Here is a 16,631-nt window from a genome sequence, read left to right as displayed (position 1 = left end):
CGCTTTTTCTTTGTGGAGACCTGTCTACACTGTACCCATAGAATTTTGCCTTTGAATGCCTCCCCATGATTTGACAGTTTTCCCTTCTAATATCTGTATCCAGCCCACTCTGGCAAGCTCACCTTTCAGCATTGTAAAATCTGTGCACCCCCCCCCCCCCCCCCCTCATTGAAAATATTTATTCCTATTCTACCTTTGTTCTTTTCGTTAATGATAAATCTTATAGTTACTACTTCCAACGTGGTCACCCACTGCTACTTCATCCACTTGCCCAGCTTAATTTCCTAAGACTAAATCCAGAATTGCTCCCCCTATCATTGGGCTTGTTACATGCTGGCTAAAGGAGTTCTCTTGAATGCAGTTCAAGAATTTTGCTCTCTCTGTCCCCTTTACAGTGTTCGTATCAGGGTAATTGAAGTCCCCAGCGATTACTGCCCTGTTTTTGTGCTCCAAAATCTGTCTTAATATTTGTTCTTATAGAATCATAGAATTTACAGTACAGAAGGAGGCCATTCAGCCCGTCAAGTCTGCACCGGCTCTTGGAAAGAGCACCCTACCCAAGCCCACACCTCCACCCTATCCCCATAACCCAGTAACCCCACCCAACACTAAGGGCAATTTTGGACATTAAGGGCAATTTAGCATGGCCAATCCACCTAACCTGCACATCTTTGGACTATGGGCGGAAACCGGAGCACCCGAGGAAATCCACGCACACACTGGAAGAGCGTGCAGACTCCACACAGACAGTGACCCAAGCTGGGAATCGAACCTGGGACCCTGGAGCTGTGAAGCAATTGTGCTAACCACTGTGCTACCGTGCTGCCGTGAGGATAGTTCTTCCAACCCCTTTCCACTATTTGTGGGTCTATAGAAAATTCCTAGCAGTATGGCTGACCCTTTTTTATTTCTGAGCTCAACCCATATGGCCTAATTTGAAGCTTCACTTAGTATATAATTCCTCCTCACAGCTGTAATTGATTATTTGGTCAATAATGCTATACCTACATTTTTATCGCCCTCCGTATCCTGCCTGAAAGCTCCGCCTTAAGCCAAGTTTCCGTTATAGCTGATGTCATGCTGCTATGTGTCTCAATCTGTGTCCTCAGCTCAGTGACTTTATTTACTATGTTCCTTACATTTACATATATACCTTTTAACATTGTGTTGTACGCTTTTTAACCTGTGCTGCTTGTTTCTTTCTGACTCCTACACTAATTACCCAACTCCTGTTCCCTGCTCTGAATTTGCCCTCAACACCCCCCCCCCCCCCCCCCCCCCCCCCCACCAATCTAGTTTAAATTCCCTGCAACAGCACTAACACATCTCCCTGAGAGGATATTCGTCCCATACCTGTTGAGGTGTATACCATTGGCTTGTGGAGGTCCCATCTTTCCTAGAACTGGTCCTCAAATCTGATGCGGCACTCCTACACCAGCTTCCAGCCATATGTTAAACCGCTCAATTCTCCTGTTTCTATACTGGTTTGCATGTGGGACTACGATTAATCCTGAGAGTACTGCTTTAGAGGTCCTGCTTTTCAATCTCCTTGCTAGCTCCCGAAAAACAGCTCTTCCCCTTTACTACTTAAGTCATTGGTTCCAACTGACCTCTGGCTGATCACCCTCCCCCAGGAGAATGTTCTGCAGCCATTCTGTGATATCCTTGACCATAACACCAGGAAGACAACATACCAGCCTAGAGTCACATCTGCCACCACAAAAATGCCTGTCTCTTCCCCTAACCAATGAATCTCCAATCACTACTGCTGCGAAGTATCATACACATCCCTGTCTGCATCAGTGGTGCCGAAGTGGAGATGATTTTCAGCTTCAAATTCCTAAGTGTGCACATCACCAACAATCTGTCCTGGTGCACCCGGGCAACACAGTGGCGCAATGGTTAGCACTGCTGCCTCAGGGTGCCGAGGTTCCAGGTTCGAACCCAGGTCTGAGTCACTGCCCATGTGGAGGTTGCACATTCTGCCCGTGTTTGCATGGATTTCACCCCACAACCCAAAGATGTGCAGGGTAAGTGGATTGGCCACGGTAAATTGCCCCTTAATTGGAAAAATGAATTGGGTACTCTAAATTGATAAAAAGAAAATCTGTCCTGGTCCACCCATGTCAATGCTACAACCAAGAAAGCAGAACAGCGCCTATACTTCCTCAGGAAACTAAGGAAATTCGGCATGCCCACATTGACTCTTACTAATTTTTTTCCAAATGCACCATAGAAAGCATCCTATATGGTTGCATCACAACCTGGTATGGCAACTGCTCGGCACAAGACCGCAAGAAACTACAGGGAGTCGTGAACACAGCCTAGTCCATCACGCAAACCCGCCTCCCATCCATTGACTCTGTCTACACTTCCCGCTACCTGGGGAAAGCAGGCAGCATAATCAAAGAACCCTCCCACCTGGCTTACTCACTCTTCCAACCTCTTCCATCGGGCAAGAGATACAAAAATCTGAGAACATGCACTAACCGATTCAAAAACAGCTTCTTCCCCGCTGTTACCAGACTCCTTAATGACCTCTTATGGACTGAACTGATCTCTCCATGCATCTTCTCAACTGAGCAGTACTACACTCTCTATGCTTCAACCAATGTCTGTGTCGATGTATTTATAATGTGTAACTATCTTATGTCCAATGTTTTTCATGTATGGACTGTACGCAGAACAATATGTTTCACTGCACCTCAGTACATGTGACAATAAACTTAATCCAAATGTTCCCCACTTCTATCTACATTCCTGTACAGCAGAGCCACCTGAGATGCCAAAAACATGGCTCTGATTGCACTCCTCCAAGGAATCAACGCCCTCACCAATATCCAAAATGGAAAACCCATTGGTGAGTGGGACCCAGGGGCCTCCTGCACTACCTGCATAGATTTCTTGAACTGCCTGGCAATCACCCATTCCCTTTCTGCCTCCAGGCTCCTAAGCTGCAATGTGACCATCTCTTTGAATGTGCTACCAAAGAACAATACAGCACAGGAACAGGCCCTTCGGCCCTCCAAACCTGTACCGGTCATGATACCAACCTTTGCCTAAACCCTCAGCACTTCCTTGTGCGTATCCCTCTATACCCATCCTATCCATGTGTTTGTCAAGATGCCTTTTGATTGCTGTTAATGTATCTGCTTCCACAACCTCCCCTGATAGCGTGTTCCAGGCACTCACCACCCTACCACCCTCTGTGTAAAAAAACCTGTCTCTGGCATCTCCTCTAACTTTGCCCCACGGACCTTAAACCTATGCCCTCTGGTGACTAACCTCTCCACCCTGATAAAGAGTGCCTGCCCATCCGCTCTATCCTTGCCTACATAATGTTGTAGACCTCCATCAGGTCACCCCATAACATCCATCTTTCGAATGAAAACAGTCCGAGTCTATTCAGCCTCTCCACATAGCTAACACACTCCACATCAGACAATATCCTGGTAAACCTCCTCTGAACCCCCTCCACATCCTTCTGGTAGTGTGGCGACCAGAATTGTGCGCAATATTCCAATTGCGGCATTACCAACGCTCTATACAACTGTAGCATGACTTGCCAGTTTTTATACTCCATGCCCCATCCAGTGAGAGCAAGCATTCCGTATGCTTTCTTGACTACCTTGCCCACTTGTGTTGCCACCTTCAAAGATCTGAGGACCTGCAGGCCCAGATCTCTCTGACTACTAATCAGACCACCTATATTTTCATCCAAATCATTTATGTACACTACAGAGACCCAAGCACAGATGCCTGTGGAACACCACTAGTCACACCTTCCATTCAGAAAAACGCCCTTCTACTGCCACCCTTTACCTTCTGTGACCGAGCCAGTTCTGTATCCATCTTACCACCTCACCTCTGATCCTGTGTGACTTCACCTTTTGTACCAGTCTGCCATGAGGCACCTTGTCAAAGGCTTTACTGAAGTCCGCCGCCCTCCCCTCAGCAAACATCTTTGTCACCCCCTCAAAAAACTCGATCAAGTTAGTCTCCTTCACAAAACCATGCTGTCTATCACTTATGAGGTCCATTTGTTTCCAACTAGGTATAAATCCTATCCCTGACAATTCTCTCCAATAGTTTACCTACTACCGACGTGAGGCTCACTGGCCTATAGTTTCCAGGATTATCCCTGCTACCTTTCTTAAACAGCGATACCACATTAGCTGTTTTCCAGTCCTCTGGGATCTCACCTGTAGCCAATGAGGATACAAAGATGTCAGTCAAAGCCCAAGCAATTTCCTCCCTTGCTTCCCTCCGTATTCTGGGGTAAATTCCATCCCACCACATTGCTGCCTATGGCGCTAAGGACTTGGGTTCGATCCCGGCCCTGGACACTGTCTGTGTGGAGTTTGCACTTTCTCCTCATGTCTGCGTGGATTTCACCCCCACAATCCAAAAATATGCAGAGTAGGTGGATTGGCCACACTAAATTGCCCCTTAATTGGAAAAAAAATAATTGGGTACTCTAAATTTATTTTTTAAAATTCCATCCCGCCCAGGAGACTTATCAACCTTAATATCTTTTAAAAGATCCAATACCTCCTCCTTTTCGATGTTAACATGGTCCAGACTGTTCACACACCCTACCGAAGATCTTCCACAAAGTCCCTTTCTTTGATGAACACTGATGCAAAGTACTCATTTAGTACCTCGCCCATTTCCTCTAGCTCAACACATGGATTCCCCCCACTGTCCATAAGTGGTCCAATCCTTTCCCTGGCCACCCTCTTGCTTTTTACATATGAATAAAAAGCTTTGGGATTCACCTTAATCCTACTTGCCAAGGACTTTTCATGACCACTCCTAGCCCTCCTAATTTCCCGCTTCAGTAGCTTCCTACTTTCTTTATAGCCCACAAGGGTTTCGACTGCCCCCACCCTTCTAGACCGTACAAAAATCTCCTTTTTCTTTTTGACGAGGTTCACAATATCCCTCGTTATCCAAGGCTCCCTAAACTTCCCATACTTATCCTTCGTTCTCTCAGGAATTCTTTCCTGAATCCTGATCAGCTGTCGCATGAAAGACTCCCACATGTCCGATGTTGATTTAGTATCCAACAGCCGCACCGAATCTAAATTCTTCAATTCCTGTCTAATGTTATTGTAATTTGCCTTTCCCCAGTTTAGCACCTTAATGCGAGTGTTACCTTCATCCCTGTCGAAAAGTACCCTAAATCATACGGAATTGTGGCCACTACTCCTAAAATGTTTCCCGACTGATCCCTCAGCCACCTGTCCAGGCTCATTCCCCAATACCAGTTCCAGTACTGCCCCTTCCCTATTTGGACTATCTACATATTGCATCAAGAAGTCTTCCTGGATACACCTTACAAACTCTGCCCCATCCAAACCCCTAGCACTAAGTGAGTCCCAGTCAGTGTAGGGGAAATTAAAATCCCCTACCACAGTAACCCTGTTATTTTTGCACCTATCCAAAATCTCTCTACCTATCTGCTCCTCTATCTCTCGCTGGCAGTTGGGGGGCCTGTAATAAACGCCCAACATTGTGATTGCCCCCTTCCTGTTCCTGAGCTCTACCCAGATTGCCTCATTGTAGGAGCCCTCCAAGGTGTCCTCCCGCAGTACGGCTATAATATTATCCTTAACCAGTAACGCTTCTTCCCCACTTTGTTTACATCCCCCTCTATGTCTCTTGAAGCATCTATATCGTCCAATGTTCAGCTGCCAATCCTGCCCTTTCTTTAACCATGTTTCTGTTATATCCAATACATCGTAATTCCAAGTACTATAAGTGCTCTACGTTCATCTGCCTTACCCGCTATACTTCTGGCATTGAAACAAATACACTTCAAACCATTGCATTTGAGCAGACTGGGTGATGTTGTTCTCTTATTTTTGTTCTCTATTTCCCCTTCAGTTATTACACCTTCTAAGCTAGTGTTCTGGTTCCCATCCTCTTGCCATACTAGTTTAAATCTTCCCGAGTGACTCTAGCAAACCTCTCAGCCAGGATATTGGTGCCCCTCTAGTTTAGATGCAACCCGTCCTTCTTGTACAGGTCACACCTGCCCTGGAAGAGATCCCAGTGATCCAGAAATCTGAAACCCTCCCTTCTACACCACCAATTTAGCCATGTATTTAGCTGCACTATCCTCCTATTTCTAGCCCCACTGGCACGTGGCACAGGGAGTAATCCTGAGATTACAACCCTAGAGGTCTTGCTTTTTAGCTTATTGCCTAACTCCCTGAACTCCTTCTGCAGGACCTCATCACTCTTCCTGCCTATGTCGTTAGTACCTATGTGTACTACGACCTCTGGCTGTTCACCCTCCCCGTTCAGGATGTCTTGTGTTTGTTCAGAGACATCCTTGACCCTGGCACCAGGGAGGCAACATACTATACAGGAATCTCTTCCACAAAAGCATCTATCTGTGCCCCTTGAGTCCCTTATCATAGGGGCACAGAGTCCACATAGCTGTCAGCCTCCTGGATGCACCACAGTGACTCCAGCCACGGCTCACGTCCTGTCATGTAGGTTTCACAACTTGGAGCATAACTTAATTCTCCTATTGACCTACAACTAAGCTTCAAATCACAACTCTCATCCAGTAACATTGTTAGCTTCCACATGCCACAACATTGTGCCTGCCACATCTTGTTCCACTCAGGAACTTAACAAGCCAATGTCAGGCCTTCCCCCAGGATCAAGGACCCCAAGGCAGAAACCTTGCCCACCAAGAACATCCAGCCAATGAGAGGTCACGAGGGAAGATAATGGTCTATGCCCATACAGAACCCATCTGGGATCTAGTATCATTGCTGAATCCCAGGATGGAGATGAGTGATGGTGGAAGAGGGGGTTGGAAGGAAGGGGAGGGGATGTTGAGCCTCCGGAATGACAGGCTCCTCGAAGCACTGAGTGCATTGAATAAAGGAACCCAGCCACCCAACCAGGTTAATACTAGCAGTAGTCTGATAAGGCCCTGAAGTGGGCATTAATTGGGGTGGATGTGGGAAGTTGTCAAGGTCCCAATCAGTCACCCTCCCACCTGATAAATGCCCCTACCATCAGATCTGCCATCGTGGAGATCACAAGATTCCACTCTGTGCCTTCCATTCCTCCAAATAATAAACCATGCGCTCCCTTCCTCCACTCTACCACTGAAAGCAAAGTAATTAGCTGCCTGAGACCTAATCTCCATAACTCCCTCTTAAAGGTCTCTTGCAATTTTCCTTCCTGCCTTTAAAGAACAAAGAACAATACTGCACAGGAACAGGCCCTTCGACCTTCCAAGCCTGTACCGGTCATTATACCAACCTTTGCCAAAACCCTCACCACTTCCTTGTGCCGTATCCCTCTATATCCATCCCATCCGTGTGTTTGTCAAGATGCCTTTTGAACGCCGTTAATGTATCTGCTTCCACAACCTCCACTGGCAACGTGTTCCAGGCACTCACCACCCTCTGTGTAAAAACCTGCCCCACACATCTCCTCTAAACTTTGCCCCATGGACCTTAAATCTATGCCCCCTGGTGACTGACCCCTCCACCATGGGAAAGAGTGCCTGCCCATCCACTCTATCCATGCCTCTTATAATCTTGTAGACTTCTATCAGGTCACCCCTCAACCGCCGTCTTTCTAATGAAAACAGTCCGAGTATATTCAGCCCCTCCACATAGCTAACACCCTCCAGGCCAGACAATATCCTAGTAAACCTCCTCTGCACTCTCTCCAAAGCCTCCACATCCTTCAGGTAGTGTGGCGACCAGAATTGTACGCAATCTTCCAAGTGCGAATAAAAGCCTCTTCAAAATTGTTCTGCCTGCTTTTGATCATATCCTAACTCATACTACTGCTGTGTATTTGCTTCTACACTGTGAAGTGACTTGGGACCTAAACTGTTAGAATAGCTATTGAAATATTTTTGATGCTGCTTTTATGATTCCAATTATCTATTTACTTTAATGTCAAAACCCATCCGAATTTTATCTGTAAAACACTGGCAGAAATTTGTGCCAGCCAGCTACTGCTGCATGCTGCTTTCCGAAGGTTTTATAAAGGAAATGCCAGAATATGTATGGTTGCAGGGTAATATGATTCCTTGTCAGAAAGACAAAGCTTTATTCTTTCGCATCCATGTATCCCACAGGGATGGGGAGCTTAACCATCCTTAACTAAATAAAGACGCATTGAGTGGCTTATTGCAATGTCTCATCTGTTATTTAGGGGGACAAATATTACTGTATCTCTATTATGATAACTTATTTTCCTCCTGGTGCCTTCAATTTTTTAATAAAATGAGCATTAAATCCAAAGGATAGCGGCCTCGATCTACATGATGAGCTTCTAGAAATGTAAAGAATCCACTTATATTGCTTTAACAATTCCAACGTTGGGCCCTTTTCCTATCTTTGCCTATCTTTGTACTCTTTCCACTAAAGCTCTTTAGTTACTCATGCTTCATGCTTTGCCTTCATTGTTACCTCTATCATCTCCTCAACTTTCCAGTGGGATAGGTGGTAGAATGCAGGAGAGGCTGCCCAGCTATTATTAGCATCAGTGAAAGAGTTGAACAGTTCATTGGTACATGTAAAATAGTCTCAACCATAATAATAATAATTGGTGCTCACTGTCACTGGAAGAATAGCCAGCATAAGAAATACAGAAGAAAATATGGTGTGCAGGAGAGGTTTAAGCTGTTTAAAAATGTAATACTGAGAGAAAATGTAATAGTGAGAGAAATGTACATCATCAAGCAGTAGGAGAGAATAAGTGACTGGATGAGTGATCAGTGTGACAGATGATCAGGGTTGGAGATTAATGGCATGGGCTGTTCAACATGAATTTTCATATTCTGAATGAGATAAAAAATAACTTCAAGAAGGTCATCATGTGATAAGAATGTTTCATCCCCATCACTACCAGACTTTTGAGTTCTTTCGTCCATAGTCTAAACTTCCCAGATTGCGCATATGCCTGAAGACAGAAATACTAAAAAAAAAGAATAGAAACTAGATAGTTTCTATCAGTAGGATATTTCCTCTTTTAACAAAATATTTCAGAATTGAACAAGATGTTTCCTTTTATCTAAATATAGCAAACCAGTTTGCCTAGTTTTGTGCAGTTGTGTCAAAGTTAGTCATGGGGCTGATCTTTCCCTTCCAGTGCAGACTAAACTTGGAACAAACCTTGAGAATCGGAAGTGGTTGAGGCACTTGAAACAAGCATGAGTATTCATATGATCTGTATCAAAACTCCAAACTTTTCGGTGAGGCATTCTCTCACATCTCTGAACACAGTAAATAAATTAGATTATGTTTAAAAACTTGGGGTCTGATTTCCTGAAAATGATATCTATCCATGGAGCACATATAAAATTTGTGGAAAACTAGGAGTTTATTTTAGATTTAATTAAAAGTTCTTCTGGAAGTAAAACTGTGCAACACAACACACAAATGGTTTGCAGATTTCCTAAGCAGTAATTAAAGAGAAATATTGCAAATTTCCTCCAGAATTTTGTTTTTCTAAATTGCAACAATTACTCCCATTTTAACATAGATGAAGGAGCAAGCAGAGGTTGTATCTCAGTAAAGCTACAAGAAAGCTTGTGGTTATGAGCAATAGGGAACTTCAAACAGCATGGGTGCAGCAAGTAAGATATGCTAAAAGCGGGGGAAAAATAGGAGATCTTCTTAAAACAATATATAGATAGTCCAACTAGGGAAGGGGCTGCACTGGACCTGGTATTGGGGAATGAGCCCAGCCAGGTGGTAGAAGCTTCAGTAGGGGAGCATTTCGGGAACAGTGACCACAATTCAGTAAGTTTTAAAGTGCTGGTGGACAAGGATGAGAGTGGTCCGAGGGTAAATGTGCTAAATTGGGGGAAGGCGAATTATAATAATATTAGGCGGGAACTGAAGAACCTAGATTGGGGGCAGATGTTTGAGGGTAAATCAACATCTGACATGTGGGCGGCTTTCAAATGTCAGTTGAAAGGAATTCAAGACCGGCATGTTCCTGTGAGGAAGAAGGATAAATATGGCAAATTTCAGGAACTTTGGATAACGAGAGATATTATAGGCCTTGTCAAAAGGAAAAAGGAGGCATTTGTCATGGCTAGAAGGCTGGGAACAGACAAAGCCTGTGTGGAATATAAGGAAAGTAGGAAGGAACTTAAGCAAGGAGTCAGGAGCGCTAAAAGGGGTCACGAAAAGACATTGGCGAATAAGGTTAAGGAAAGTCCCAAGGCTTTTTACACATACATAAAAAGCAAGAGGGTAGCCAGGGAAAGGGTTGGCCCACTGAAGGATACGGGTGGGAATCAATGTGTGGAGCCAGAGGAAATGGGCGAGGTACTAAATGAATACTTTGCATCAGTATTCACCAAAGAGAACGAATTGGTGGATGTTGAGTCTGGAGAAGGGTGTGTAGATAGCCTGGGTCACATTGAGATCCAAAAAGACGAGGTGTTGAGCGTCTTGAAAAATATTAAGGTGGATAAGTCCCCAGGGCCTGATGGGATCTACCCCAGAATACTGAAGGAGGCAAGAGAGGAAATTGCTGAGGCCTTGATAGAAATCTTTGGATCCTCACTGTCTTCAGGTGATGTCCTGGAGGACTGGAGAATCGCCAATGTTGTTCCTTTGTTTAAGAAGGGTAGCAAGGATAATCAAGGGAACTACAGGCTGGTGAGCCTTACGTCAATGGTAGGGAAATTACTGGAGAGAATTCTTCGAGACAGGATCTGCTCCCATTTGGAAGCAAGTGGACGTATTAGCGAGAGGCAGCATGGTTTTGTGAAGGGGAGGTCATGTCTCACTAACTTGATAGAGTTTTTCAAGGAGGTCACAAAGATGATTGATGCAGGTCGGGCAATGAATGTTGTTTATATGGACTTCAGTAAGGCCTTTGACAAGGTCCCTCATGGCAGACTGGTACAAAAGGTGAAGTCACACAGGATCAGAGATGAGCTGGCAAGATGGATACAGAACTGGCTTGGTCATAGAAGTCAGAAAGTAGTAATGGAAGGGTGCTTTTCTAATTGGAGGGCTGTGACCAGTGGTGTTCCGCAGGGATCAGTGCTGGGACCTTTGCTGTTCGTAGTATATATAAATGATTTGGAGGAAAATGTAACTGGTCCGATTAGTAAGTTTGCGGACGACACAAAGGTTGGTGGAATTGCGGATAGCGATGAGGACTGTCAGAAGATACAGTTGGATTTAGATCGTTTGTAGACTTGGGCGGAGAGATGGCAGATGGAGTTTAATCCGGACAAATGTGAGGTAATGCATTTTGGAAGGCCTAATACAGGTAGGGAATATACAGTGAATGGTAGAACCCTCAAGATAGTGACATTTAAGGGGCATCTTCATGATATCTTACAAGATAATGAATGGCTTAGATAGGGTGGACGTAGGGAAGTTGTTTCCATTAGCAGGGGAGACTAGGACCCGGGGGCACAACCTTAGAATAAAAGGGAGTCGCTTTAGAACAGAGATGAGGAGAAATTTCTTCAGCCAGAGAGTGGTGGGTCTGTGGAATTCATTGCCACAAAGGGAGGTGGAGGCCGGGACGTTGAGTGCCTTTAAGACAGAAGCTGATAAATTCTTGATTTCTCAAGGAATTAAGGGCTATGGAGAGAGAGCGGGTAAATGGAATTGAAATCAGCCATGATTGAATGGTGGAGTGGACTCGATGGGCCGAATGGCCTTCCGCTCCTATGTCTTATGGTCTTAATAGGATCGGAATAAAGGGATACGAACCCCAGAAGTGTAGAAGATTTTAGTTTAGACGGGCAGCATGGTTGGTGCAGGCTTGGAGGGCCGAAGGGCCTGTTCCTGTGCTGTACTTTTCTTTGTTCTTTGTTATCTAGATTTTGGATGTCCAAAAAATAGGAATGTTTTAACTGAGGCACCATATCAGCTACAGTAACCTCAAAAGTCCATTATGTGAAGTGGCTGTGTCTTAATAAAGATACAGACTTTTAATATTTTTCTACAACTGGACAAGCAGATGTATTTTACTTAGTACAACTCCCAGATGTAAACCAGGTATTGGTTCTCTTCAATATATAAATTAGAATGTCCTGATTTGAAGATTGTTTGGGATGAGTGTGGTTGGCATCAAGTTTGCCCCAACTGGGATTCCTCACTGGTCCCCCTGCAGCCAAACATGTGTTTTTTTATTTGTTCATGGGATGGGGCCATCACTAGCATTTATTCTCTACCCATCATTGTCCTTGAAGGTGGTGGTGAGTTCTCATCTTGAACTGCTGCTGTCCATATGGGATAGGTACACCCACAGTGCTGTTAGGGAAGCTCTAGGCATTTTACCCAGCCACACTGAAGGAATGTTAAGAGATTTCCAAATCGGGGTTGACCAGCTTTGACAAAGAGTCATCCAGTCTTGAAATATTACCTCTCTTCTCTCTCCACAGATGCTGCCAGACCGGCTGAGATTATCCAGTATTTTCTGTTTTTGTTTCAGATTCCAGCATCCGCAATAATTTGCTTTTATCTAAATCAGGGTGTTGTGTGACTTGCAGGTGACCTTCTTTCCATGCACCTGCTGTCCTTGTTCTTCTAGGCATTAGTGGTTGCGGGCTGTTGAAGGAACCTTGATGAATTCTACAATGCATCTTGTTGATGGTGCACACTGCTACCTCTAGGCACCTTGTTGGAGGGAATAAATGTTAAAGGTGGTAAATGGGGTGCCAACCAAGCAGATTGTTTTGTCCTGGGTGGTGTTGAGCTGCTTAAATATTGTTGGAACTACATTCTTTCAGGTAAGTGGCCAAGTATTCCATTGCGTTCCTGACTTGTGTCCTGTAGATGATGGACAAACTTTCAGGAGTCAGGAGGTGAGTTACTCGCCACAGGATTTCCAGCCTCTGATCTGCTCTTGTGGCCACAGTATTTATATGGCTGATCCAAATCAGTTTCTGATCATTGATGAGCCCAAGGATACAGATGGGAGAATTCAATGATGGTCCAGCGTGTGGGTGCATGCTGGAGTCGGCTAACCTATGCAAATGGTTTGAAGGGAGCCACAGGAGCCGCCGAGTACCAAAGTGGTTAAGGCCCGCCTTGGTGCATTGGGAATTCATCTAGTTGTATGGTTGAATAGCCAGCCCTCACACCTCACCACACTCCCACCCAGTCCTAGTGATCCATCCATGACAATGCATGCCAACCCACATCCCCACCCAACTCCAATGGTCCCTCTATTCTCCATGCCCCTCTGTTCAACTCCATGTCCCCTTATAACCCCATACCAACCTATGCGCTTCACAAATCTCCATGGCCCCTTTTAGCCTGTAGGCCAACTTAGTACCAAGATGTCAACCTGTGCCCTTGCACCCTTCATGCCAACTCATGCAATATCCACTATGGGCAGTATGCTGAGATTAAATAAAATAAAGTTCTAAGTATTTATTACAGACTTTATATTAAAAAAATACAAATTGATAAATATGCTAGCACCCCACCTATTCACTATATATATATATATATATATATATATATTTTAATGATTTAGATGAGGGAACTAAATGTAATATCTCCAAATTTGCAGATAGCACAAAGCTCGGTGGGTGGGTGAGCTGTGAGGAGGATGTAAAGATGCTTCAGTGTGATTTGGACAAGTTGAGTGAGTGGGCAAATGCATGGCAAAAGCAATATAATGTGGATAATGTGAGGTTATCCACCTTGGTAGCAAAAACAGGAAGGCAGATTATTATCTGAATGGCTTTAGATTGAGAGAGGGGAATGTATAATGAGACCTGGGTGTTCTTGTACACCAATCGCTACAAGTAAGCATGCAAGTGCAGAAGACGGTAAAGAAGGCAAATGGTATGTTGGCCTTCATAGCAAGAAGATTGCTGCAATTATACAGGGCCCTGGTGAGACCACATCTGGAATATTGTGTGCATTTTGGTCTCACTAGTTGAGGAAGGATGCTCTTGCTATAGAGGGCGTGCAGAGAAGATTCACCAGACTGATTCCTGGGATGGCAGGACTGACGTATGAGGAGAGATTGTAGGATTAAATTCGCTGGAGTTAGAAAAATTGAGGGCTGGGAGTGGATCTCATAGAAACCTATAAAATTCTAACAGGACAAAATGGGGTAGATACAGGTAAGATGTTTTGGATGACAGAGGTATCTAGAACCAGGATTCTAGTCTGAGGATACGGGTCGAGCATTTAGGACTGAAATGAGAAATTCCTTCATCCAGAGAGTGATGAACCTGTGGAATTTGCTACCACAAAATAGTTGAGGCTAAAACATTGTATGTTTTCAAGAAGGAGTTACATATAGCTCAAAGGAATCAAAGGATATGGGGGAAGGTAGGAACAGCTTTCTGAGTTGGACGATCACCCATGATAATGAATGGCAGAGCAGGCTTAAAGGGCCGAATGACCCACTCCTCCTAGTTTTTAATGCATTTAAATCCACGTAAACACTTAATTCCTTATTTTAAAAAACAAACATCCGTAGTCATAGCCCCACATCAAAGACAGCCATTCCCTTACATACGTGGAGCTGTCAATCAAACAGTAAACCAACAGGTACCCACTACGATAAGTTGTGGGATGCTTTCAGGCTGTGATAATATTATGATGACAGCCCTTGAGTTTATGTCAACAAACAGCTATTGAAACTGCAAGCACCAATTTCTTTCAACTGGGAGACACAGCAGGCTGTTTTTTTAAATTTAAAGGGCAGAGCATTTCAATAATTTGATAGCTTTACAGTTCCAAAGACCTTATCTGCCTTTTATGAGCATTTGCTTCTCCTCTTAAATCGTAAGTCACATACTAAGGGATGTTCAACGAAAATGGGGAATTGTTTGAACTCAGCATTGAATTCAAATGGCCCAATTGGGATTTAAGAATCAAATCCCAAACCCTTTCCCTTAGAAGTTGTGGATATGGGAGCAGGACCTATGGATCCAGGGTCCTGACACTTTTTTGGTGGGGTGTGAATTCTCCATGACTCTAGGAAAATCCGGGCCAGGGTTAACGTTTCAGGCCTGTAACAACTCATCACAACTCTTTGAGGATTTGCAAATCAAACTGGGCATTGTGCAATCGACAGGGAATGTACCTATTTCTGACCTTAATATTGGGGGTAAGGACTTTGATGAAGTAGCTGAAGGTAGTTAGATCCAGGACATTGCTGTGAGAGTTCTTCAGGATAATGTTGCTGGGTTGAGACTATCTTCCTTAATGCTAGTTATGACCTCAGCCAGTGGAAAATTTTGCCCCTGATTCCCATTGTCTTCAGTTTTCCTAGGACTCCTTGAGGCCACAATCCATCAAATGCTGCCATGATCTCATGGTCAGAAACTCTACCCTCACCTCTGGAAAGCAGCTCTTTTGTCCATTTTTGGATCAAGGTTGTAAGGAGGACGGGGTGTGGAGGGGCGGGCACGGCGTGGGGAGAGGCTTTAACTGCACCTTGAGATTAGGGCGGCCTTTAAAAACGGCTTGCCGCCTCTCAGGCACCGCCCTGACAGAGTGACGGCACAAAACACGCGCCCCCCCCCCCCCCCCCCGTTTTCTTTTTTGACAAGGTGTCAGATGATCTTGAGGGAAAACCTGGCTGTGTTTCAGGGGAGAAGCATGCCTGTTTTCAGTCAGAACCTGACACGTTGCCATTTTGTGGGTCAATTTTGCCCCTAATGTCCTGAAGTGGGCGCCTTTAAGGGCAGCATGTTAACGCAATGCTTAGCACTGTTGTTTCACAACACCAGGGACACGGGTTCGATTCCCAGCTTGGTTCACTGTCTGTGCGGAGTCTGCACATTCTCCCCGTGTCTGCGTGGGTTTCCTCCGAGTGCTCCAGTTTCCTCCCACAGTCCAAAGATATGCGGGTTAGGTGGATTGGTCATACTAAATTTCCCCGTAGTATCCAACGGTTAGGTGGGGTTGCTGGGTTACGGGGATAGGGTAGAGGTGTGGGCTTAGGTAGGGTGCTCTTTCAGGGGCTGGTGTCCACTCGATGGGCCGAATGGCCTCCTTCTGCACTGTAAATTCTATGACTAAGTGAACACCCTATTTAGTTGTGACATAACCAGTTATTTATAAAGGTTTGTCATCACTTTACTTTTGTCCCTTGATCTACAAATCTAGGATCCTATATGTATTTTTTCATAACTGTCCCAACTTGGCTGGCCACCTTAAAAAAAAAAAAAAAAAATGTTTGCTCTCTGTTCCTGCATCATGTTTAACATTTAGCCAATTAATTTATATTGCTTCTCATTATTTTTTTTGGATGCATCACTTCACATTCTTCTGCATTAAATTTTATACGCCATGTGTCTGCCAATTTCCACTAATCTGTGTCTCCTTGAAACATTGTTTTCTGGATTTCCAGGTCGTTGATGTATATCAAAAAGAGCAGTGGTCCTACTGTTGGAGGACTCCACTGTATCCTTTCCTCTCGTCTAATAAACAGTTGTTCACCTTCAGTTTCTTATCCTATTTCATATCCATTCTGCCACTACTCCTTTAATATATGTTTCAATTTCAATAGGGCAGCACGGTAGCATAGTGGTTAGCACAGTTGCTTCGCAGCTCCAGGGTCCCAGGTTCAATTCCCGGCTGTGTCACTTGTCTGTGCGGAGTCTGCACGTTCGCCCCGTGTCTGCGTGAATT

The 16,631-nt window shown here is 44.6% G+C and overlaps 1 protein-coding gene across 1 annotated transcript in view; it reads left to right on the top strand.

The window, feature by feature from the left end:
• Positions 1-2,793: 2,793 nt before the first annotated feature.
• LOC140406298 (histone deacetylase 4-like) overlaps positions 2,794-16,631 on the top strand; it is a gene marked incomplete at its 3' end in the record, with an annotated part of 165,034 nt that continues 151,196 nt past the window's right edge. The window contains exons 1-3 of the mRNA XM_072494411.1: positions 2,794-2,860; positions 12,641-12,757; positions 14,974-15,129. Of these exons, the coding sequence (XP_072350512.1) occupies positions 2,794-2,860; positions 12,641-12,757; positions 14,974-15,129 (340 nt within the window). The remainder of the gene's footprint in view (positions 2,861-12,640; positions 12,758-14,973; positions 15,130-16,631) is intronic.

The sequence above is a fragment of the Scyliorhinus torazame genome, unplaced genomic scaffold (genome assembly GCF_047496885.1).
Source record: "Scyliorhinus torazame isolate Kashiwa2021f unplaced genomic scaffold, sScyTor2.1 scaffold_446, whole genome shotgun sequence".
Taxonomy (NCBI): domain Eukaryota; kingdom Metazoa; phylum Chordata; class Chondrichthyes; order Carcharhiniformes; family Scyliorhinidae; genus Scyliorhinus; species Scyliorhinus torazame.
The sequence above is the reverse complement of the archived record's forward strand: the minus strand, read 5'-3'. Positions and strand labels throughout refer to the sequence as shown.